At 32.4% G+C, this 27442-nt stretch overlaps 1 protein-coding gene across 9 annotated transcripts in view; it reads right to left on the bottom strand.

Annotated features, from left to right (window-relative positions):
• Positions 1-27442, bottom strand: part of LOC127709457 (uncharacterized) — a 378921-nt gene that overhangs the window by 20253 nt on the left and 331226 nt on the right. For 3 of the 9 annotated variants that reach the window (XM_052215029.1, XM_052215028.1, XM_052215030.1), the window contains exons 30-37: positions 18476-18492; positions 14460-14656; positions 13867-13994; positions 11783-11899; positions 10977-11120; positions 6910-7078; positions 3046-3297; positions 1712-1956 (exon numbers count right to left, since the gene is read on the bottom strand). The exons of 5 other annotated variants lie outside the window; for them this stretch is intronic. In XM_052215029.1, coding sequence (XP_052070989.1) covers positions 1712-1956; positions 3046-3297; positions 6910-7078; positions 10977-11120; positions 11783-11899; positions 13867-13994; positions 14460-14656; positions 18476-18492 — 1269 coding nt within the window. The remainder of the gene's footprint in view (positions 1-1711; positions 1957-3045; positions 3298-6909; positions 7079-10976; positions 11121-11782; positions 11900-13866; positions 13995-14459; positions 14657-18475; positions 18493-27442) is intronic. One more of the 9 variants, XM_052215022.1, reaches the window with a different exon arrangement.

Here is a 27442-nt window from a genome sequence, read left to right as displayed (position 1 = left end):
ACCGGACGAGCGTTTCGTCTTCATTAGAACCATCAGTGGCGTTCTAATCAAAGCATCGGAAGGCCAAATCATTGACAAAGTTGTAAAGCTTTGAAAACCAACAATTCCGAAAGTTAAGCCAAATGCAGCTTAGGCAAACTATACCTGGGGTGATGTAGATAAACCTTAGTGTTTCGAATAATTTCAACATTTTATATACACTAAATTAGGAGAAAATTAACATATCATATTTTATTACGTCTTCCATTTTTTTCGATGTGATGCAAATTTACAAAAAAAAACAACATAACCTCATAATGAATTAATGTCTTTTATATACAGATTTTAACCTTAATCAAAATAAGAATATGTTTTATAGTTACAATACTGTTGTCAGATTATTAAAGATGGCATATTTTGGTATTAATATTGATTCACTCATAGGATCTTTGCATCGGAAATAAACACATTCATTCTAAAACACATTCATTCTAAAACCAGTTGTTGGCATGATACGTGAGGGATTGTGCTTGACTTTCATGTGATGAAGACATAATTTTTAAATCAGTTCAATTGAGGTTTGGAGCTGGCATGTCAGTAACTGCTAGTAGTTCTTTGTTAATTTATGTATCATTGTCATTTTGCTTAGTTTCTTTTGTTACCTATTCTGACATCGGACTCGGACTTCTTTTAAACGGAGTTTTACTGTGCGTATTGCTGTGTGTTTGTTTTTTTCTACATTGGCTAGACGTAAAAGGGGAGGATTGAGATCTCATAAAACATGTTTAACCCCGCCGCATTTTTTCGCCTCTCCCAATTCTGGAGTCTCTGTTAGTCATGTATGATTTTTAATTTTAGTTCAATTTTTTTTTTAGTTTAGTATGACGTACATTTTCACTGAATTAGTACACATTTTTGTTTAGGGGCCGGGTGCGGGATTTTTTCGCTGTGTTGAAGACCCGTTGGTGGCCTTCGGCAGTTTTCTGCTCTTTGGCCGGGTTGTTGTCTCTTTGGCACATTCCCCATTTCCATTCTCAATTTTAAATGACACATGTTCTGACAACATAGATAAACATCGATACTCAATTGCGCACATATTTTTAGTCTATTCCATTATCAGACAAACTTTACCGATTTGACCAATATCATTTGCTTTGACAAATATCAAAAATTCAGATGAATATAAAATTCTTATTTTCTCATTCCAATAAAAAGCCTAAAATACATCTATACAAACAGGCACGTGAATAATTCTTAAATTAATGATTCAACTTCTGTGAAACTTCGTGAAAAGTCATTTAATTGTGTTTTTTATGAGTTGACTTCCAACTGTATTTATACGAGTTGCATTGGGGAATTTTATATAGACGTATATCACGTCTCACGTCTTGCTTATTGGCGTTTAGTTATTTTTTATCCACTTGTAATTAATCAGAACAAAGTTAGTGTCCTCTTTTTCTATATTTATGAGTCCTGATATATTAGGGTTATAACACATTTCTTATGTTCAAAACAGAAAGTAGTTGATATGTAATATACATGATATAAGAGATTCAATTGCTAAACATTACTTGAAATGGAAAATAAAGCCTTAGAATTATCTTGTTCACAATTACAAAATAAGTAGAAATCCATGAAAAGGCTTTACGTGTGAGTAAAAAGTGATATGACTGACGTATATGCAAGCTTAACAGGAAATGATCATTCCCTCAAATAATTACATAGTGCATACCTTCATCAAGACATGCAGGGAAATTGATATCACAAACATTGTCATCTCCTGCCCCACTAGGTACTTTTTTAAATGTGGACCAGGCCAGTTTTATGTTCGTCCATCCTTGTATCAGTTGGTCTGATGACAAATGACTGATGCTGTCTTTAGCTTTGTATATGTCTATATCATTGAAAACCGTCTTGTAAATCCTCAGTTTTGATATTCTACCAAGAGTATCCGTTGATCCAAAAATTACTTGCCAACTGAAAATGTAATTATTAGAGATAACATTTTTGCTATGGCCACGCCTTAGGATTTTATGTTAGGCACACAAACAACAAATTCCTCTTATATGTCCCTTGAAACAAAAACCCAAAACATAATCATTCGGTTTTCATTTTTGTAACGTTTTACCCAATGAACACATTTCTGATATGTTATATGGAAATTTCAAGTTTTGTTGATCGCACTGCATTAAAATAATTAATGTTCTTTGGTGAGCATTTTGAAAATGGCGATTGACGGTTGATTAACTTATATTTTAATTTAATTCGTTGCAGTTGTAGCGTAAACAGATAATGCAATGTTTATTAAAAATTCATAAAGTATTGCACAACACCTTGTGTCATGTCTGTGACCTGTGGCGTCAATGTGAAAGTATATTGTTGACTAATAAATTGATTTATAGTTGCGCTTCTACCTTCATAAGGAGCCTCGATGGCCGTGTGGTCAAAGTAGTCGAACTATTGTATCACTAGCCTATCAATTCTGCGATTGTAAGTTCGAAACCCGCACGCGTTCGACTCCAATCTTAATTTACTAGGATAGTTAGTTTTCCTACCGAAGGTCAGTGGTCTCTTCGGGCACAGTCATTACAGGGTGTAAACTTCCCAAAATTTAACCGCGATAAGTATCACTTTTTTACTAACAAAGCGATCACATGGTGTAAATTTCCAAACCTTAACTGTAATGTGTTTTGCTGTGAAAAAAATTCCTTTCAGGTAAGACTGACGTATTTACAATGTATATTGAATTCGGTTAAAATCACAAAAGGAGATTTTGTATCTTAAGGAACTAGGTCCATATTAATAAGGAAACCTTACATAACTGTCAAGGCTGAAAGCCGTATGGTTGGTTGCCTATAATTACTAACAACCACTTCATTTGAACTTTGGTGTAAATTTGTCTCATATGCAATCATGCCACATCTCCTTGTCTTTATATCAAGGTGAAGACAGGTAAGACATATGCATGAAAATGGCAATGTTAAAGTGTTTTCGGAGGATAATGTTTCTCATTCTTCCACAGAATGCCCCTTCTTAAATGTCTTATTATATCTATTCTTTACTTACCTCACATAATCATGGAAATTCAAAGTCACTGACATCTGATCATATTCTGTCTTCTTAATTGAGTCTATGAATATTTTAAACTTTCCTGAAGGTTCCCAGGAGAATACCATGAAATGCCACTTTCCATCAGCAACATCTGTTCCATATTGAATATCGTCTGTATCTGTAGAGTTGCGAAGTAGAACACTCTGACTTCTAGCTATAAATTGCTGAATATTCGAATTGAAGGTGGGATATACAGAACCTATGGGTCTATATATGAAATAAAAACAATGGTTGCAAGGCTCTATTTATGTTTTTACTGTACAGTCTAGATTCTGAGATATTTATCTTTTATATCTCAATATGTACAAACAGAGTAAGGATGTTCGCTACTCTTGATTTTTCATATATCTTTTTTCTGATATTCGGAATCTTCTAATTTTACCCATGAGGTGCCAATAACCCCGTAAACCCCTTTTTTCCTTTTATAATACCATAACATTCAGCTCAAAAAGCAATTTTTGAACATCTTATAAAACCTTTGGTTTTTTCAAATTCTTTACAAGAAAAAGGTGCCAATATTAAATGCATGAAAAGTCTAAAGAGAATTATTACCCACTTAATTTTTATCGGTTTATATCTCAAATTCAAGAATAAGGACCTCCCTTTTTTCTACATTTTAAATTCCTTTTTTTTAAATATACTATCAATTTTTAACAGTCATCCAAAAACCTTATCATTTTGAAACAGAAAGGTTATAACGTTTTCCTAATGTATTTTCAACCGATGCCGCTAGCACTAAATTTTCTTTGCTCTTGTAACAGTCCCATCGAAGAGAATATTATCGATAATCTACACTTAGACTCTGCAAAAATATACTGCATCAACTGACATTCTTTCTTTAACAATCAAATATAACTAAAGTAAGTTTAAAGCACTTAAACTGATAACTTTTTTGTTTCCTCAAAGTAAGAGTTATATGTTTCGATAGTTACATAACATAAATTGAAAACTTGTTTGGAATATTTTGCTCATGTCATGATAACCTGAAAAATGTACAACTACTCACAACTGCAAGACTTTTCAAAGGCTATTGAAAAAAAAATTCGTAGTGTTAAAATTGAAGTCAGCCCTTGGACAGTTTTATAAACGCAATCATATATTGCTGGGTTGTAATGAGATTATTGTCCTCTTTCCAATGACTGTGACATCACCGAATGAGACTTATTTCCGTAGAAAGGAAGTATAAAAAGAGCAATCATTTACCCAATAAATTTTCAAAACTAGTTAATTTATACATGCCTTTCACAAATTTGCTAATTCAATTAAAACAATGAACTGGTTGATAATGTTGATATACTATGGTAACATATTTACCGAATGGTCATTACTGATTTCACTTTTACTTCATAATCATATCGAAATTAATATGCTTAACATTAAATTGCCATTATTATATATATACATACAATACGCATTAGTTTTCTTTCCTTCTTTTTCTTCACACAATGATACAAGCCATGTCCTAATCGAATATGGCCTTACCCATAAAAAATATGTACACACATTATCATCTTTGTTCAATTCATTTCATAACAAATTATTGTTTTTAATAAACCTTTGGTTAATATCTGAATAGCAATGACTAGATTCAAACGGAGACCACTTTTCAATTTTGCACAAAATGAGCAAGTCCTAATTCAATAAGAACTAATTTGTAAGACACATTAGAATAATAAAAATATTTAAGGAGGCATTAGCTACATGTGCGAAGTAGACAAAATATTTTTGTCTTGTTTCACACATTTGTAAAGTGGAATTGTTAATTAATATTTAGCTATTAATAATGATTTTAGTTCAGTTTTGTCAGAATAAGATTTAAAATATCGATGATGTTTTATTGGCTAGCAAAGCCAATAATTAAACCCATTTGAAATCGTATTCATGTGAACTTCAGTATGGCCTTTAACTGAGCATGTGCTTAGAATATTTAGTTTGAAAAAAAAGAATGTCACCATTGAAAAGTGAAACAAAACAGCCACAGTTAGCAATCCTTTCAGTGACTTATTCTGCCAACAAAAACTCATTCGTATACAGGTAAACCGATCTTGTTCATATTTTGTTAATCTATGACATGAAATCAAACAGCCCTCAATAAAAAAAACTCGTCATTATACGATTGCATGTTCTCAATTGTGAGATTATATTTATATTCATGTTTGCATAAGGTCATTTGACCTACGGATTTCTTCCAGATTATTTCCATGGTGAATAAGAAGACGTCTGCTCTAAAATACACCCGAAATGTAGATACATTATAACAAGTCCATGTATTTAAAATTGTTTATTCAGGCATTTTTTAATCTTTTAATTTTTTTGTTATTTAAATAGACGTTTTAGTATTTTAAATAAAATATCAGAAACTGACTTAAATCGGTGTACATGAATTTGACAGCTGAAGCCACCTTTTTTGTTTAGTCTGGAAGACTTTTATTATATTAGCATCTGAAAAATGTTACAAAGTAGATTAGTCGAAATGCGCATTTAGTTGGTAAGATTGGTAACTTTATTGTTGTTTATCTGTTGATGATACGGTTTGATTTTTTAATTCAATTGCACAGAATGGCATTATCGTACCGTTTACCTTGTATTTACAATGAAAATCACGACGATTGCAACATGTGGAATAATATCACCCTATCCTCAAACTTCTAGAGAACATCAGATCACAAGGGTTTTTGTCCTACCGTATGGTCAGTTTTTTTTCGACTTATGCTTTTTTTTGAATTCCTTTGATTTCTTTTATCTCATTGTTACGTAACCATTTCACTAAGAAAAATTGCAATTTTTTATACTATCCTTCCAACAGCACCACTATCAGAAATCCAGAATTTACTTTTTGTTCGTTAGAAAATGGTTGTCTTGGCAAGCATTGGTATAACATTGCAGTCCTTGTGAAATTCCATTGTAAAGATATATTTTTCAGCTACTTCATATACATGATGTACGTAAACGACTCTTACAATCAACATAGATAATGACAATGAGAGAATCACAGTGCTAAGTAAATATAATAAGACTATGAATTACTAAAAAAAAGAAAAGAAAAACAGTAGCCAAAAATATGCATTTGTTTAATTTTTGGCAATTCTCAAAGACAACATTTATACACTAAAGGTCAATGGATATTTGACAGTATAACTAACCTTATTTTCAAGGAAAATAGTGTGTACTTGATAAGTAAAAAAATAAACTGTAATCATACATTCTTAACATAATGATTGAACAAAAATATATTTTCTTTTGAATCATAGCTACTTTATTGATTGAATCGTAATTTTTTACTGGTCATTTTAAGTAGAATTAATTTTTAATTTTCGAATTTGTATTTATAACGCTACTGACGCCAACATTGAAATAAAGAGCATTATAACAAATTATGTTATTGTGCGTTTTGTCTTTTCTGTGAAAGAACACCATATCCCGTTCCTATCATTAAATTGCTTCTGTTTAACTTTCACATTTGATTTAATATATCTGAACAAATGAGTGGAATCGACATAAGTATTTTTATATTTAGATTATATCAACAGCCTTGAATACAATGACACTTGTCTAAACTGGACACTTAATTTTGAAGTAAACGGAAATCTGTGAACGTTTGTTTAGAAATATACAATATAAGTTTTTCAATCAGTTATCTTTATCACCCGAATGCCTACCTATACAAAACACATTTTTACCCCATTAGAAGTTTGATTTAGAAAGGTTCCACTATAAATTAACCGAATCTGATCATGGTTTTGGGTTAAGTTATAACATATATCTGTAAGCCAGGAGATACAAAACTTTGGAATAACAAAAGGCAATGTGTACACTTACATTTTCTCCAATGTTACCAAAACAGGATTTTCTCCAGGACTTGCTAGAACTCTTATCCAGAACATAATCGTCATACAATGATTTGTATGAGACACAATCGGATTTCTCAAATAGGCCGGCATTCCATTCATATATCTGTCCATGAAGATGTCAAAGTTCTCATCAAAATCTTGAAATCAACAACAAAAATTACCGTTGCTTAGTACAGTGATAATGCAGTCAATGAAATGCTTATACTTGAATCAGATAATTTCACGCCTCTTCCAAAACGAAAGGACATTATAAAGTATGTATAGCCTTAAACAATGTAGCGTATTCAATATTTTCCAAAGATGATAATTCAATTTTAAAAAAAAAGTTAGCATATGAGATCTAAAACTATCTTTTTAAAAAGGAATTATCATATTATTTTATATAACAAATTATAAGCCTTATATCTTTGGTGAGTTTTTTCGTACATTTTATACAAAGGGACTAGTCAATTTGAGTTGTCTAAATAAATAGATATTTTCAAAAATTGATAACATGGAATTAAGATGTGTTTAACGCATATTTTATATCAGATCCAAGAAAAATATGAAAATCATTTCATAACACAGTTACAACGAAACAGTACTATTTGGCTCCTTCTGGTATCAAACCAATGTTGCAGTTGATAACGATCATCAGTTAAAACATAAACACGGTATCTATCATTAAAAGAGCTATATAACAATACATTGCATCCAATTATTAAGACGGCGGTCTCAACATCACATAGAAAACCAAAATGTTTCTTGTTTCTCGTTTTTTATATAGATTAGACCGTTGGTTTTCCTGTTTGAATGGTTTTACACTAGTCATTTTTTGGGCCCTGTATAGTTTGATGTGCGGTGTGAGCCAAGGCTCCGTGTTGAAGGCCGTACTTTGACCTATAGTAATTTACTTTTTAAAAATTGTGACTTGGATTGAGAGTTGTCTCATTGGCACTCATACCACATCTTCTTATATCTATAAACACTGGATATTGAATTTGATTGGCATTCAACGGATTTCCCACATGAACTGTCCAATAATAAGAGAGAAGTGTAGTTTACCCTTATGTTAATAGCTGTGTTGAACAGCAACTATAATATGTTCTCTGAAAGATAATTCTATTTTAAGGCCTCCATTGTTTGTTAACAGCAATACTCATTATACAAGGATACAAAGAAACACAGTGATAATTAAAATGAACCACCATTTTAACTTTGACACCTTGAAAACCTTCTGATAGTGTGCTGTAAAACACACATGGTGTTTTAGGGGTTGCAGTGTAACACGCAGCTCAACATTACCCGTTTTCTGCTAAGCTTTGAAAATATCTATTTGACTATTGATATTTAACTTTAAAAAGGCATTGTGCTTAAGTATATGAAACATTCTCAATACAAGCAGCACCAGGAATGTTATGGACGTTCCAAGGCGTTGTTATACAGAAATAATTTCATGAACTTCATCAAATAAATATTGAACACTAACACCTTTTTTCTTAATAAAAGAATAATCTTGTTTTTCTTTGTTGACATATAAGTTTTTTTTTTATACGGATTAAGATTATAACACAATATTGACTGTTGTACCTCTATTTTGACATGTTTACCTATTATGACTGTTTGTTTTGTTTACACATTGTTGTCAATATAATGGAATTTTATGCTACTGGCATACAAGTGAGAGGATTAGCTAGCTATAAAACCAGATTTAATACACAATATTATACATAAGAAAATGCCTGTACCAAGTCAGGAATATCACAGTTGTTATCTATTCGTTTGATGTTATAAGCCTTTGAATTTAGCCGTTTGATTAGGGACTTTCCGTTTTGAATTTTCCTCTGAGTTCGGTATTTTTATTATTTTGCTTTTTGTTAAATTGTCATCAAAGTAAATTTTGATACAAGAATTACATTATGATAAAAATCCTTTTTTCTTATCATTGAACCATGTACTAATTTACAGGCCAACATACATATAAGCAGACAAACATTTTAGATCAAAAGGCATTAATGTAAACAAAACACAAATTATCTAACTCAAATATATGAAATAGGACGCTTTTTTCTAAAAAGACAATGCCGTTGCCATTGCTTTCGCAGCAGCCGGATTAGCAGCCATACATCTACTACACTTAAGCATTAAAAGAGGCAAATATATAACAAGTCGTCAAGTGTATCCGGCATTGCATTTAAAACGCGAAGTACGCGTTCCGTCTGTACAATACTCATAAGTCTGAAAACATACTTTGCATTTATAAGACATTGCGTCCACTAGCAATAGTAAAGGCTTAGTGTTTGTAAAATATGTTTTTAGATACCAGTTTTACATTGTCTTGTTTGCCGACAATGCACCTTTCAGAATGTTAAAAATAATAACATAATAGATACCTGGTTAAACATTTTGTACGTCACACTCGAAATTAAAAAGACCAAATAAAGTACGGAGTCGTAGAGCATTCAGCACCAAAAATCTCAAAATAAAGCAAACAAAGATAATCTCTATTCCTGGTTAGAAATTCTTTGGTATAAATATAAAACCCTTTATAGTATACATCGGCGCCTTATATGTTGCATTTCTGTAAATATAGACAATACAACTTCCCAGAGGAACCCCTTTTACGGCTAAAACTGTACCACTTTTACTATGAAGTTTCGTAAAAAATTATATCCTAGAATGGATAGTTCATCCGACTACTATTTTTTTCAAAGGTCAAAATATATGGCTGTGCGGCATTTTTTCAACATTTATATGCCCCGAACTTCTAAGAGTTTAAACGTATACTAAAATTCTGTACTACCCCTCCCTTCACTTTGGATCTTCCTCAGAATTTAAGGCAGCCGCTTTTTATGTTTATTTGTACTGGTAACATTCCCAAGTTATGTGTCTTTGAGATGAAACATAGACATCATTTCTTGGAACCACTACGTAAACAATACAAAATATCTATGAATATTATATATCTCCCCAAAACGGGTGCGGTTTGTGAAACAGCTGTATTTACACAGTGCAACATATCAGCATCCAATAATTTCGCAAATTCATTGCAGGCCAGACAAAATATACTACCGATCAATTTATTGAAAATGAATTGTTGTACTTTTGTTGTATTGCAATAAAACCTTACAATACATGCGGGGGAAAAACATCCTTAACAAGATTTTTTTCTATATTTTAAGTTTACAAACAGATAAAGACGACTATATCTAATGCATTGCTCTAAACAGTAGTTTTAAATAATAACGTATGCGATTTGTATATGTTCAAATAGAGAAGTCTAAGGCTGCATGGTCATTGTATATCTTGTGCTCAGTATAAGCAATTACCACGATTACATTATAATTTTTCTAAAATTTACTAAATATATCATTTTGAAATTAAACGATGGGTCTCGTTAGATTGTATATTTATTAGCCTATGGAGGTTTTAATAACTGTTCTAGTCAAGAAACTTAAGGTAACTAACAATATCTAATTTTCAAGATAAAAATTTTAAGTCATTTTGCATATTATATGTACTTTTAATAGAAAAGTTACTGTTTAAACGATAAAATTGAGAAACTAGTTTTAAAGAAAACAACAACAGAATTGATGCCAATTTCGACGTTAAGAAAATATTTGGCATATTTGGTTTCAGTTGGTCACGTATCTTAATTGTTTTTTATTACACATTTCCTATATCTTCTTACATGTAAGTAATGGTTACTTTTTTTTCGGGAATTGATAAAACATGACCACTCTACACATTAAACCAAAGTCTCAAGGAAGATACTTCTGTTTATTCATAGGCTCGTATCCATTATGATGTCACTATTTTGGCGTCAGAGAAAAATATGGCACAAAAACTCATCATGTATTTACGTTTTGTTACAGCAAATGTCCAAGGCTAAAACATTTATTTTTAATCATGATAATGAAATTAAGAAATTTTCGTCAACAGTTTATGCATATACCAACATTAGTCCCAAAATGAACATTGTTCTTAGAAGATAGAAAATAGAAATTTACCCGTACAATGTGTTACACCATCTTGAAGTTAAAAAAGTATACACACCTTTGCATCCGTTATCAGTAAGAAAGTTTCCTTGTTCACAATAACACATATACTTTTCTTTAGTAGATATACATTTAGCTGTAGAATGACAAGGATTACTGGAACATGGATCAGTGTATATAGAACAGGTTCTACCAGAATAACCTACAAATACAAATAAACAGACTTTCATTCTGTTCAAATATACTAATTCATAGTATTTGGTTTTGTCATAAGAATATAAAGATGTGGTATAATCACCAATGATGCTACTATCCACCAGTTATTTATTACTGAAAAGCACCAAACAAAACTCAAGCGCTTTTAATGAATCAATTATTGGGCAGTGGTGCAACAGTTAAGACAGGATTATTTGTCCGTCGTTGCACTAGTCATTCCTTATTGTTTTAGTCACTTTTGGTATTTGATATTGACCATAGACCTTTGAATGTCTCCGCTAGACTATAGTAGACCTGTTGAACTTGAACATTGTACTGAAACTTGTCTGTTTTTGAAGAAAAAATGAATTAATTTGTTCATCGTTCGCTAGCTTCTTTCTTCACCATTACACTATACTATCAGAGTGACAACCAAAAGGTTGGACAGAAGGGTCAAACTCAAATTTCTTGCACAACTTTGTGAGTTGTGAAAATAATACTACTTTTGTAAAATATGCCAAAGTAAATAAAACTTGTATGAAGGAATATAAACAATGAACAGATTTCGTGTTTAATACACGTACTCAAACGCAGTAAATTAATTTCAAAGGTTACTTTTGCCAATTGGATGATAATTGTATGTTTTTGGCTGCATAATAAAATACTCACTGTCGCCACATTCACATTCAAATCCGATAGGTTTTGTGACACATTTACCATTATTTTTACACGTATTTGGATCAGCACAGAGATCCTTGATTAACTGACAGCTCGTTCCAGCATATTCTAAAATACACAAAATCTAGAATTCATGACAAATCATAATCTTATCAGTATGCAGAACATTGTATGAATTCCGTCGACACATATATTAGAAAGGCATTAAAATCCATAATAAGTTTGGCTGTTCACTAATAAAGACGTTAAATCCCTTGCCTTATTAGAGGCAAGTGAATGCGATCTGTACATGTTATCACCCTTGCAACAACTTTGTACGGGCTGCATAGGTAACATGTGTTCTTGTATCAAGCATACTGTCTGTCCCCATCCAACATATCCGCACTTTCTAGTGTCGATCGCAATAGTCCATTTTCCAATTAACCATTATGTTATTTTTTACACGTTTGTGATACAAACTGTTTTCCTTGTCAATTGTAGACTGGTTTTATAAAGGGGCTTCTGCCAACGCAAAGTATAATACATTGAACGTGATATGTAGGCGTACTGACCAATTACTAGTTAATCGTAACTACTGGTATCCAAACCGTTTAGCTTCACAAACAATTAAATGATTTGTAAAACCTGACGGCTATATGATTACGCATAAATAAGTTTGATCTTTCCGTTAGCTCTTCATTATTGATAAAAACATATGTCCATCCTAAGGGAGACATCTAAAACTATTCACAACCATAATCCAGATCAATCCAGATTGCAAAGCCCAGATTTCTTAATTATATTTCATTTGTTCTAATCTCGAATATGCACAAATATCATAGCATGCAAAAAAAGAAAATGCAATCGAGGAGGTATCGGTGTTGATTTTTTGCTTATGTCTTAATGTCTGCGAAGCCTTGACAATAGTTTATACGACCTTCGTTCATTACAAGAACACTAAGCAGTTTCTCACTCTTTCTGACAGGGTTTCTGTCTTACTCTTAGTATATAACAGCTATTGTCGCAAGACGTAAAATTTCATTGTAGAGCAATTCCTTTCATATTGTCACAGGTACAGTTGTACACTAACTTACACCTAAAATCACAAACCATATGTATATTGTCATTAAAAGTTAAGAAAGTTCTTCAGCAGATGTTTTACTGCTTCTTTTGATCAAAACAGTAGCCTTCATTACAGTAACAATAAACAGTTCCTTCCACATCCAGACATGTTCCCTCACTTTTCCACTACACAACACTCACTGTCATTACAGTTACACTAAACAGTTCCTCCCACATCCTGACAGGTTCCCTCACTTGTGCACTACATAGCACTAAACACCATTACATTTACACTGAGCAGTTCCTTCAACATCCTGACATGTCTCCTCACTTATAAACTACACAACCATTAAGTCGTTACAGTTACACTGAGCAGTTCTTTCCAAATCCTGACAGGTTACCTCACTTGTACTTTGTATAACACTTACTTTTATTACAGTCACAATGAGCAGGTCCTCCTACATCCTGACAGGTTCATTTACTTGTACACAATATAACATTTACTGTCATTACAGTAACATTGAGCAGTTCCTTCCATATCCTTACAATTGTGCTCACCTGTACACTACATAACACTTACTGTCATTACAGTATCACTGAGCAGTTCCTCCAACATCTTGACAGGTTCCCTCATTTGTACCTAGCATAATACTTAATGCCACTACAATTACACTGAGCAGTCCTTCCACATCCTGAATGGCTCCCTCACTTGTACACAATAACAATTACAATCAGTACAGTTACACTTAGCAGTTCATCCCACATCATTGCAGGTTCTCTCTCTTCGACAATTACAACATTAACTGTTATTACAGTAGCACTGAACAGTACCTTCCACATTCTGACAGATGCACTCGCATGTACACTTCACAACAGTTACTCTCATTAACGTTTCACAGCTGAGAAGTTCCTTCCACATCCTGACATGAATTTCACTTGTACACTACACAACACTTACTATCATTACAGTTACAATGAGTTGTTCCTCCCACATCCTGATAGGTTCACTCACTTGTACACTACACAACACTAACCGTCATTACAGTTACACTGAGCAGTTCCTCCCACATCCTGACAGTTCCCCTTCATTGTACATGGATTAATAATACTACAGACTTCTGGAAAATTCTTACATGTTATTCCTGTTGTACCACCTTGACATCTGTAATGGAATCATTTTTATAAAAATGTATAAATAGATTTTCAAGGGGTCGTTTTCAGCATATTTCAAATGTATTGGTTAGATGGTGACCATACTTGTATTATTTAGATATAGTTTTCGCATTGCTCACATTATATGAGTTGTTGGTATTCAATTTAACAAGATTAATACACCGTTGCAATCTATCCCCAATCAATAACTATGGAAATGAGTTCTAAACAGTATACTCGCTGTACCATTGCTACACTATTGGATTATTTAGAATTAAGAGATTAACGTTATAAAAGTGAACAAACAGTTTATCACATTTAACAGATTTCTAACACATTTTTATCAGTTACAAGACCTTATTGAAAACATAGCACATGTAGCATATAGTATATCAAATTTATGACAAAGTTTTAAATACATTCACATATTATTATTGACTCATCTTAGACTCAAACAGACTAAGAAAAAACAAACCTGCAAAAATATCCATCAGTAAGATTAAAACAAACTCCTTCATTGGCACATGGGGATGGGGCACAGTACTCCATAGGAGTTTCACATCTCTGTCCAGTCCAGCCTTCCAAACAACTACACCGAAAGTCAGCTACCATGTCTGTACATGTACCTCCATGTTTACAAGGGTATTGTTGTAGACATTCATCTATTTCTTCCTTTATATATATGAATATGTAGTAGAAACTTATTTTACAGACTTTAAAAAAAAAATCAAACATGTTAATTAAAGAAGGCGAGCTCGAGATATTACAGCGTATCCAATCTGTCCTTTATGGAACGCCACAGCTGTCTTATGTGGTACTCTGATATTACGTTATGTTGTTTTATTATTACTTGATGATATTTTGTCTTTACATAATATGGTTTTGACATTACGTAATGATGTTATGATATAACTCAATATGGAATAGTCATTACTTAATGATATTTCGAAATTACATGATATGGTTTCGTATTGACTTGATATAGTTTTGTCATTACTTAATATGGTTTTGTCATTACTCGATGTAGTTTCACAATTATTTAATGTGGTTGTGTCATTAGGCAATGTGGTTTTAACATTTCTTGATGTGTATGTGGCTTAACGTGATGTAGTTATTTCATTACATGATGTGGTTTTGTTATTTCGTAATGATGATTTGCCAATTCTCCATATGGCTTTAACATTACATAATGATGTTTCAAAATTTGACGATTTTACACTACATGATGTGTTCGTTCCAGTATTAATTGATGTGGTTCTGTCATTCTTTGATGTGGTTATCACATTACTTGATGAGGTAAAACCACGTGACCATTTGGGAAAAACTAATTCTATTTTTAAACCGATTTCCATATGTTTAATGTGCTTCGGATGAGTGTCGCTATCCATTGAGTTTAAGTTCAAATTAAAGTTCGATTTGTTGTTCTAATTTTAGGTGTAAGTTAGTGTACAACTGTACCTGTGACAATATGAAAGGAATTGCTCTACAATGAAATTTTACGTCTTGCGACAATAGCTGTTATATACTAAGAGTAAGACAGAAACCCTGTCAGAAAGAGTGAGAAACTGCTTAGTGTTCTTGTAATGAACGAAGGTCGTATAAACTATTGTCACGGCTTCGCAGACATTAAGACATAAGCAAAAAATCAACACCGATACCTCCTCGATTGCATTTTCTTTTTTTGCATGCTATGATATTTGTGCATATTCGAGATTAGAACAAATGAAATATAATTAAGAAATCTGGGCTTTGCAATCTGGATTGATCTGGATTATGGTTGTGAATAGTTTTAGATGTCTCCCTTAGGATGGACATATGTTTTTATCAATAATGAAGAGCTAACGGAAAGATCAAACTTATTTATGCGTAATCATATAGCCGTCAGGTTTTACAAATCAACTATATCAAGTCAATACGAAACCATATCATGTAATATCGAAATATCATTAAGTAATGACTATTCCATATTGAGTTATATCATAACATCATTACGTAATGTCAAAACCATATTATGTAAAGACAAAATATCATCAAGTAATAATAAAACAACATAACGTAATATCAGAATACCACATAAGACAGCTGTGGCGTTCCATAGTCCTTGTATAAACAGATATACAAGTCAATCACAAAACATCCTAATGATGTTCAAAAGAAACAATTTTATTAGATATAGTTCAATATTGTTGCTTTTATCCTTGTCTTAAAACTGTTTGCTCTTTATGGAAGGATTGTGTTAAAAGAGGACTAGTTAATTGCTTTTTCTTCATCTGGACGTATAATTTATGTATTTAATAAATAAATGGAACAACATTATCGTGTCAACAGTCATAAAATTGTCAAAATTGAAATATTAGACCTAAAATGGCTTAATATTAGATCAAACAGACCTTGTATGGTGTAAACTTCCCAATTTAACGTGTAAGTTGTAATGGCTAAGGCGTATAGTGTAAAGGTGAGTGGTGTATGATTGAATTGTGTATGATGTATGGTGCAGTGGTGTAAAGTCTATGGTGTATTGTGTATAGTGTATGTTGCATAGTAAATGGTGCATGGCGATTGCTGCATCGTGTAATCGGGAAGAGTTAGAACGAAAGGTGTGGTGTATTTGATTGAATGAAATTATAGTTCGTTGCTATTCAATTTTACGATTAATAAACACAGAAAACGTCGATACAAGACGGATGAAATGTTATCGATTCGGGGAAAAAAATATTGTTTCTCATTGCGAATTTCAATTTATTGTTACAAAAATCAGAACCGATTTTGAAAGAAAACAAAGTTATTTTTTACGTAATTGTTAACCATTTGTTTAATCAATAAACCCAAGATTTCGAATGATCGGATCAATAGGTATGTGTTAGTCGTGGTCGACATGACACTCCGTTATTTAATAATTTGATGTGTGTTCATTAATGATTAACTGTAGTTGCTTTTTCTTTCAGTTTTGATATCATTTAAGCTTTACATTTTAGTTTAATTGTCTGTTAAATATGTTTAATCGTGTAATAAAATATTTCCAGCCTTTAAAACATGTTGGAAAACAAAATAAGCCAATTGCATGCTTATTAAATTATATATTTTATTTCTGGAAAAAGCAATTAATAAAAGTACTATTTTCTTTAAAAATTTTCTCAAACAGACTAGTCTAGGGTAATAAAAGTACTAGTGTTATGTCTGTCAAATATTTTCAATTAGAAAATGAAATTTAGAGTCTTTATTATGTGTAAGCACACCTTTTTGCTAATTTCATAATAAAAAAGTAAATAATTTGCTACATTAACTATTTTGAGGTATCAAAACTATTCATTTGCAAAATGGTACCATTACCATAATCAAAACAGTTTAAATCCATTCTTTATTTAGTTAATTATTTTCAACAAAACTATTTAAATTTAGGCTTTATTATGGGTTGTGTTATACTTTAAGCCTGCCTTTAAGAAAGAAATGTTATATTTTTTTTAACCATTCAATTCTAAAACTGTACTTTTGATATTTACGTAGGCAAAACAGCAAAGAAATTGTAAGAAACATGAAGTTTTAAACAAAGATGTTGATTAGAGTCAAATGTTTTGAAAAGAAATGTGATTAATTGAAAACAATACCCCAATGTTATAAATGTATGTAGCATGACTATTCATAAGTCTATAATGTCAGTTGTGACATATTCAAGACATTATTGTAATTCTAAAATGATAATTCAGAATTGAACAACCAGACTGGATCACACTTTTCATTTATTAATAACTTAAACACAATTGTCGAGAAAATTCAGAAATTCAGGCATATATGTATGAAAAAAAGTGATCCTCTACCCTGTATTATTAGTTACATAGTGACCTAATACGGTATATATGGGGTCAGTAAACTCCATATTGTGTTCCAGCTTCGCTCTCACCCCAATATGGAATTTACTGACCCCGTATATACCGTATTACGTCACTAGCACACTATGTAACGAATTTATCTTACCAACTATCTTAACGTGTCATATATAGACTAGTGACCTATCAAAATGAGCCAGTCTTCAATACCGTTAGTATTAAGGAACTACTTCCATTGATCATACAAAAACAGATGCCAACAATAACAACTTGTTAGCTTTAAATGTGTTTTATGAATTTATTTCAATCTTCATCAATTACTTCGTCTGTTGAAACCTTTAAGATTTTTTCTCAGTACCGTTTTTATAAAGGGAGGGAACACCACTACTAACCGTGTATTGAAATAAGCCCCGCCTCCCTACTAACCTAATTTGGAATATACACGGTCTCCACGCGGACGTTTTTAACAAATCATATTCCTAGAACTGTATAGGAGATAAGATAAGCTCTTATATTACTTTATTTTTATTCTTAAAGACTTTTCGTAGAATTTTGTTTATATAATAATACGAATTATTGAAGCTTCCCATTTCACCTGATGAAATAAATAATTCGTAACAAACTTAAAAATATGTTAGTAAATTAATACTATTTCATAAAAACTTACGTTGTAATTTTTACCACCTGAAATAAAGGAAAGAATAGAAAAGATGTGCATTTTCTTATACAGTTTGTTTTCATATAATATCACAATATACTACACATATTGTCTTGAAATAAACGTTACACAAAGAAAAATAAGACAAGCTTGAGAACACACTGACTCTATGCTCAGTTTACAGTGTCTTTTTAAAATAGGTTTGGCTATAAGAGAGGCAAAACATACCAAGCTCATAAGTTATAAAGTTATAACTCATAATAGTTTGGTGAATTTTATTCTTGGATATTTAACCAACTATCAATACCATAGGACTGTCGTATTTCCTTCCTCTTCAAATCAGATTAAAACAGTCAGCCGGACAGCAAGACCTTGAATTGTCCTTTGAAACTCCAGATTTATTATTCCGGAATATATTGGAGATTTATTCCCAAGAAAGCTGTCAACGGATGTTTTGCGCTGAAAAAATAAATATGCTGAAAACGACCCCTTGAAAATTGTATATTTCCATTAAAGATGAACAGAATAATAGTCCTATTGGGTACAATCATTAACTTCGGTATTTAAGAAAAATAAAGTTACATTGAATTTGAGGTTACATAAGCCACATGATTTAATTGGAGCGATTAACTTTCAATTTCAGGAAAGGCTATTTTTCGCTGCGAGTGTTTTTGACAATTTTTGTGCTCAGAACGAATTGACACACAGCGGGTTAACCTTGGGAATATGACTAGGTTATTTGGGTACAGTTAGTCACAGAGAATAGCTACAGCATTGTCATATAACGTTACCAGGTCATGTATATGTATACGCGGCCTTTCCGCCTACATTCAAAATGCTGCAATGTTACACACACAAAATCACATCATTATTTTAAGCAATACGACAAAATTATAGACCGTAAAAACATTACTATCGACCTTCCAGTCAGTTATTGGCCATTTTGAGGCCGAACATTTTCCATCACAGGAAACTTTTATAATTGTGTTGTATCGGATGAGCCTCATTAAATAGAAAATAATATAAAACCCAAGCAGGCAATTAATGTATTTAATCCAACCTCACGTGCTTCATTGATACGTAATTTGCAATACCGAACTGAAATATTGCACAAAATTAAGAACAATGTGCATATAGAAAAGATTTATTAGCAATACAGGAAGACCAACAAGCCATTCATTGAAACTGAAGAACTTAGTACGTGTATTAGACACTATTTGAGTGAACTTAACACTACTGAATTGGTCAAGGAGGATGCAAAGTCTCCACTTGTGCAAATTAAAAACCAGTGGGAATGAAAGACCAACTTATACAAGTTAAATTATAAGGAGAATGGAATCACAACTGCAAAAGAATTTTCAAATGCTTTCTAAATAAATACATTAAATTATCTGCTAAACAGTTGCATGGAACATGTGGAAGAGAAAGAACAAATTTAAAAATCTTTGCTTCACAAAAAATAAGTATGCATAAACAGAAGAAGGAAATCAATGACAACCTAGCCTCCCCAACATGGGACAGTGGTGTAACAACACAATATTAGAAAACTACAATTATGAGTTGAAAAAGGGATTCAACATAGACAAAAAATCCCAATCTAAGAGTACTAAAGCTAATTCAAAGCCAATAACAACTATCATGTATCCAAGACAAAGTTATACAATTTTAAAGATTAAGGAAAATGTAATAAAATGTAAAATGAAATTGAAAAGCCATTTGTGTAGACACTGTTTTGATTAAAATTTGCATTCAAATGCAATAACAACTATATCAAGGCGGCTAATTATTTCTTTAAATATATAAAACACGACGATTATAATCATTGGCATTGCTATAGTTGTATAATTTTCTCTAATAGATATAGTTTCAAAGATAGTTAACTACTACTAGCATTCTTTCTGTAATGTTCCATTCTAAGCCATGTTGTTTATGATCATTGATAGGCAAGAAAGTTGAAAACATAAAGTATGCAAATATATATACATATATTCCAAAGATCGTTCAGACCATATCTTGTTGAAATTGGTCCTGTGATTATAAAATACTACTATATTATTGTTGATGATATCAAATATTGATGAAATGACAGGTGTAGTATATAGTAAAATAGAGGCGAAAGATACCAAAAATTCATCCATAGTCGAAAACAACGCCATGACTGAGCAACACGAACCCCACCAATAACCTAGGGGTCACAGGTGCTCCAGAAAGGTAATGACATCCTTCTCAACGTGTGGTACCCGTCGTGTTGCTCGTGTAAGTACAAATCAGGTGTTAAGTCTAACTTGATAGGTCAGTAGTAAGCTTTTGCACAATTTCCCAATGTTCTTTCATTTATTATGTGCCGTTGCAAGTAGTGAATCGATGAAGAACAGTTTTGATCACACCATTTGTTGTCAAAGCAGAAAAACGACAAAATTGTTTGAAATGCAAAAACCATGATTTAGAATTCATTGCTTATTTCGAGTCTTACTTATGCACTAACATGATTTATGAAAGGGAAATTTTAAAATACAATGGAACTGTTCTTTTCTTCACAAACAGGATGACAGATCTGTATATTCTCTTAAATTGGATACCCTAAACTTCAGAAACAATCCCTTTGAAGAACGATATATATATATTTATAACAGGCTCGTTAAGTGCAATTTTTAAAATTTTAAATATTTGTTTTTGCAGCCATATATGGATTGAAAAGTATTATTATGAGATATACCCTACCATTGCCAATCAGTTGTGAATTCTTCAAAATCATAGCAATCTAATACTAAATCTTCAATCATCATTATCAATTTGAAATAATATCAAAACTCTCTACACCCCTTTTAATCATGCTCAGTTGAAGCATCGGCTTCGTCTATTTCCATATTTTTATATACTTATGAAAGTATCCTTTTTCTACTTAAGGTGGCTCAGCCCTTTAACAGTGCGCATATTTTAACGCATGTTTCTAACGACGAGCGCCTTGGAAACGGCCGCTTTGAGGGGTTTTCGCAAAAATGGTTTTGACGACATTGGAACGCGGGCGTGTATGAGAGCACCCTTTCCCGATGTCAACAAACCATACAAAACGTTCTACAAAACAGAAAATACGTACGGTCAGATATACAGAGTGGTTTGTTCATTTTTCACATAAAAAGGACAGAATTACAGATGATATATCAAAGCATAACATTAAAAAAAAGAAAATATAAATATTGACATGTGCGACGGTATGTGGTGCGTTCGCTCCAAAAACACATTCTCACCATACACGTTTGCCCCTTAGATCCGTTCGCACCCTATTTTCATTTTATTTAAAAATACTGGTTGAATATATCAAAAGATGTCAATTAGATGTATTAGTATATATATATATGAAAATATTTTGCCAATGACGCAATGTTTAACCGTAAACAAAGGATAGTGATTTAAACAACTGCATGTCACCTTACGGCTTTCAAAACAAGTAAAACCCATATAGTATGCTATAGTTTAAAAGCATCGGGGTTCATCTGCACGCTATAAATAATAAATAAATACATAATAATAAATAAGCTTTATTTAGAATCGGCAAAGTATACAAACAGTGTCAACTTAAGCTCTAATGAGCTTTTAACCGTTTTATCCGTTTGGCGTATTATAACATTTTGTTACTGTCATAAATCTCTTTTTTACTTGAAATATCTTCATTTCCAAGTATTGGTAGGATCTTATCCCGGAGTATGTGAAATATTTTCCCACTGCAAGCATAGGTTCAGGAAAAGTTGGGATTGTAATTTTAAAACTCCGCCGAGTACACAGGGACGCTATATTAGTCGGTGATATTGGCAAACTTTAACTTCTGTCTTACTTTTTGACATGCGTTTTTTTCAAAAGGGAAGCTAATAAGGATAGTTCTTAATTTAAAAAAATAAAGTGGAGTGTGTCATCAAGTTGCGGCAAAAAATAGGTATGACAACCTTTTTAATGATGTGTAAACACTGGTTTGACCCACCTGCTAGCTGCAAAGAAACGTAATTATCGGCCTATGATGATAATATGGAGATGAAATTATTTTTGTTTAATATTGACTTTTAAATTTGAACTTTTGTGGATAGTTGTCTCATTGGCAATCATACTACATCTCCTTATTTTCATATCGTAGGGTTAACATGAGTATAGAAATATGACTTCCCTAATCTGACAGATAATCCCTTGCTATGACAGGGTGTTCATACAGCTTTTTCATATATTGCGTAGGTAACAATATAACCTTTTCCCATAATTTTTGGGTTTTATGTGGTGTGTAATGTACGAATGGACAAAACAACTTAAGCTCTAATGAGCTTTTAACCGTTTTATCCGTTTGGCGTATTATAACATTTTGTTACTGTCATAAATCTCTTTTTTACTTGAAATATCTTCATTTCCAAGTATTGGTAGGATCTGATCCCGGAGTATGTGAAATATTTTCCCACTGCAAGCATAGGTTCAGGAAAAGTTGGGATTGTAATAAGGAAAGTTCTTAATTTAAAAAAATAAAGTGGAGTGTGTCATCAAGTTGCGGCAAAAAATAGGTATGACAACCTTTTTAATGATGTGTAAACACTGGTTTGACCCACCTGCTAGCTGCAAAGAAACGTAATTATCGGCCTATGATGATAATATGGAGATGAAATTATTTTTGTTTAATATTGACTTTTAAATTTGAACTTTTGTGGATAGTTGTCTCATTGGCAATCATACTACATCTCCTTATTTTCATATCGTAGGGTTAACATGAGTATAGAAATATGACTTCCCTAATCTGACAGATAATCCCTTGCTATGACAGGGTGTTCATACAGCTTTTTCATATATTGCGTAGGTAACAATGTAACCTTTTCCCATAATTTTTGGGTTTTATGTGGTGTGTAATGTACGAATGGAATACCACAGTGTCAAAAGATAAAAACACAACCGAGAACACCAAGAAAGATGACAGTGAAGAAGTTATGGGAACTTTATTGACCTTGTCTTATATTTCTGATAGTTTTTCCGACCTATACACATATATATAAGCCTGAAAATGTGACCTATTCCAGCGGCACGTCCTATTACCTTGTATATAGGACTCGAAAGGGGGGGGGGGGAAGGGCTACTTCAATACTTAATTGATAGAGGGTGCCGCTGGGGTTCTGTTACCCCAACCTTTTTATATATTGCGTAGGTAAAATGCTTGGGTTTCATGTAGTGTAATGTAAGATTAGAATACCAAAGTGTCAAAAGAGAAAAATTGGTTGATAAAATCACACCCGGGAACACCAAGAAAGATGACAGACGAAGAAGTTATGGAAACCTTATTGAACTTATCATATATTTCTGATAGTTTTCCCGACCTAATCACATATTTTCAAGCTTGAAAAGGTGACCTATTCCAGTGGCACGTCCTATCACCTTGCATATAGGAAGTCCATTTATTTTTTGTGTTAACAGGAGTGCACACGCTGAAATGTCTCACCTGCTTTACTAATCATCATTCGTGATTGGTTTTATGTTGAAATTCCAAAAGATAAAGTTTTACTACAAGTATCAGAAAAATTTAATATTATCAATGATCATGAAAATGAGGCCAAGGTCAGATAAACCAATCTAAGCCAATCTCACACAGTGGCGGAACCAGAATTTTTCATAAAAGGGGGAGGGGGCTAACTGCCTAAGAGAGGCCTGCTCCAGTCATGCTTCAGTGATTCCCTATATAATCAGCCAATGGACCCTCCCCCTAAATCCGCCTCTGTTACAATCATCCCATCAACCAAATATTTTGAAACATATATAGAATGCCAGTAACAGACAAAACCATGAAAATGAGGTTAAGTTCAGATAAACCTTGCAAGACAGGCATATTTGTTTTTCATTCATTATTTTGTACATAAATCATGCCGTTAGTTTTCTCATTTGAATTGTTTTAAATTGTACATTTGTCATTTGGAGGCCTTTTATATCCAACTATGCAGTATAGGTTTTACTCATTGTCGTATGGTGACCTATAGTTGTTTATTTCTGTGTTATTTGGTTTCTTGTGGAGTGTCTCATTTACAATTATATCACATCTTTTTACTTAATATTTCAATATATACATTTAATGATCATACCATACACCAAATATAATGACCTATTGATTACACAGTGTAGCATGTTAAAAGAGGACTTACCATTGACCAATGAACCATGCTAATGTGGTCAATGACAACTGCCAGACAGACATGTACTCCTTACATTTGTGAATCATCGCATATATATAGTTTATCTACTACATGTACTTTTAGTATTAGAAAAAACAGACAAAAACACAAAAACATGACATTGACAAATGACCTTTTGCTAACAGTATCTGATAAACAACTCTAATCAGGTAACTTTAACCTTGATCACTGATCCATGAAATGAGGTTGAGATCTTTGTTGCAATCTGTATCAATTTGAGTGCATATTTGAATTTACAAAACAATATTAATCTGGATCATTGTGATACTGTAAATTTAGAAATTATTGTGAGGTTTTTATAAATGCAAATAATGCGACAGGGTGAATATCGCAATAATAAGAACTTGCATTCTGATAACTGAATTATTGATCTTTATGCAGATTTTTTTGTAATCGCAATAATAAAAATCGCAATTCAGTCCATTCGTGAAAAATCGCAATAATAAATGCACGCAATAATTTATGAATTTACAGTAGGTAAAAATGTTGTCAGTAAGTGAGACACAAATTTTCCCAAACAATATATAATTCTTTTGGTTGTTTTGTTTGGTTGCTGTCTCATTGAACAAAACTGTATTTTATTTCTCCTTTTATCCAGAAAATATAACTTTTGAAATCGAAACTGAATAGCATATGGATGGAAAACAAATGACAAATGATGTAAAATAATCCAAGTGGCCATTTAGGTCAGGAGTTGGTGAGGTAAAAGATGAGGCAAATGCATGTGCATTTACCACAACTGCCACTTGGTATTATGATTTCCAAAATTTACAAATCTTATAGCTACCTTCTGTATTAAAGACAACTGCATATAATGCAGTTTGCATATCATGAATCGTGTTTGCAGCAAAATTCACTAGACAGCAAAAAAAAATTTATTTCAGCTCTATCAAAATTCATATTTTGAAACATTTTTGATATTTATTCCTAAAATGTCTATGAATTCAAATTTACAAAACATTTATTAGCATTGTAAACTTCAATATACTAGTAATTGTTGACATGTATACACCATGTACATGTACAATCATTAGCTGATCAGCTCTATTTAACGGAACGGATTTTGGCAGCACTTAAGCATATAGTTCCAAATAAAGTTGATCTTGGCTTTTTAAGTGGATTCTGACAATACATTGCATATAGACACCAAGTGTAGATGATCTTGGGTTCTCTCATATGGATTCTGACAGTACTTTGATTATACATGTAGTTCCAAGTATTGTTGATCTTGGCTTCTAATGTTGTTCTTAAGTTTCAGCACTTTACATATAGTTCCCAGTTGCAAGACAAGATGCTACTGGTTTCTCGTATAAATTCTATCAGTTCTTTGCCATTAGTTTCCAAGTAAAGTTGAACATTCAAGGATCTTTCACAACAAATCACTCCTTCCTCTTACATGTACTTGAAGCCTGAAATTAAATGTCAGAGTAATTCTGACAGAACATCAACCATGATTGACATTTAAAAGCATAATGTAGTTCATATTTTTAATTAAATGGGGAATGTGTCCATGGAACACAGATGATGCCCCTGCTTGCATATAAAGTTATAAAGGACCATAACTAAAGAACGGTAAGAGTGACACTACCCAAAGTTTTACTTGATCTGAGTTAAGTTGTAATAAGTGATGTGTATAAGTTTTATAACATTTGAATGAGGCAAACTAAAGTTAGAGAACGGAAACAAGAAATTCTGCAATTTTTCCATTTGTAAAGGGGTATAACTCATGAACAGTAAAAGTGACACCACCAAAAAAAATTCAAACTTGATCTGTGTTTGTTGGTAATAAGCATTGTGTATAAGTTTCATAACATTTGGTTGAGGCAAACTGAAGTTAGAGAACGGACACCAATTTTGGGACGTACGTACAGACAGACAAGGGTAAAACTTAATGCCCACTCTGCTACGGAGTAAATAAATGAGGAATTTGTGGCAACAATAATGAGCAAACAAAATAAAATTACATGCACAGCAAGTGTGAATAGTGATTTTATTTTTATATATATGTTGGATACAGACTTCTCGGGACAAGCTATTTCTCTGCCTAAAAATTCTGAAATGCAGCTGAGCCACATTTGTACTCCTCATCAACCAAATTATGCTGAGGTGTCTTGTAACCTGTTTGGAATATGGGATACACAAATTTTACACAAATTTTGTATTTAAAAATACTAAGCACAAAACAATAATGAATTTTTTCAATTCAAATGTATGTGTTATTTGGTAAACTAGATAAGCCCTACGTTTATGCTTAAACCTAATACTTGATGTTTTATATCAAAGAGAGATTAGGGGGGGGGGGGGGGGGGGTTTAATTGTAAACAAATTGTGATCATGACGAATCCATCAATAAAATGTATTGTCTCGTACTGTAGGGTTATAATTTACAAATTAGGCCATTTATATTCTCAAGAAAACAATCAAAATAATTGAACCCCTTTAAGGGTTGGACAGGGGTAAGGGAACACGGGAATGAGGGATCAGGAAGCGGGAAAAGGGGGGTACCATGTGCAGGTCCGTTAGTTAGCCTGGTCTGAAGTGAAAATAAAAGTAACTAGTTCGGTAGAAGTAAATCTTATGAAGATTATAAATAGAAAAGACCCTTTGATCTCCTGTGAGTCACTTTATTTTTAAACAATAAAAATAAACTTAATATATCTTTATTTTATTAAGTTATAGAACTATGCTAACAAAGGCCTGATTTAGAATTAAAGGAAGGGTACACACTGACTGAGGGTGCAAAGGTGTGGAATGACAATGTAAAAGTGAT

This window comes from Mytilus californianus, unplaced genomic scaffold, assembly GCF_021869535.1.
Source record: "Mytilus californianus isolate M0D057914Y unplaced genomic scaffold, xbMytCali1.0.p SCAF_7, whole genome shotgun sequence".
NCBI classification, from domain to species: Eukaryota; Metazoa; Mollusca; class Bivalvia; order Mytilida; family Mytilidae; genus Mytilus; species Mytilus californianus.
Note: the sequence above shows the minus strand (reverse complement) of the source record. Positions and strands in the feature narration are given on the sequence as shown.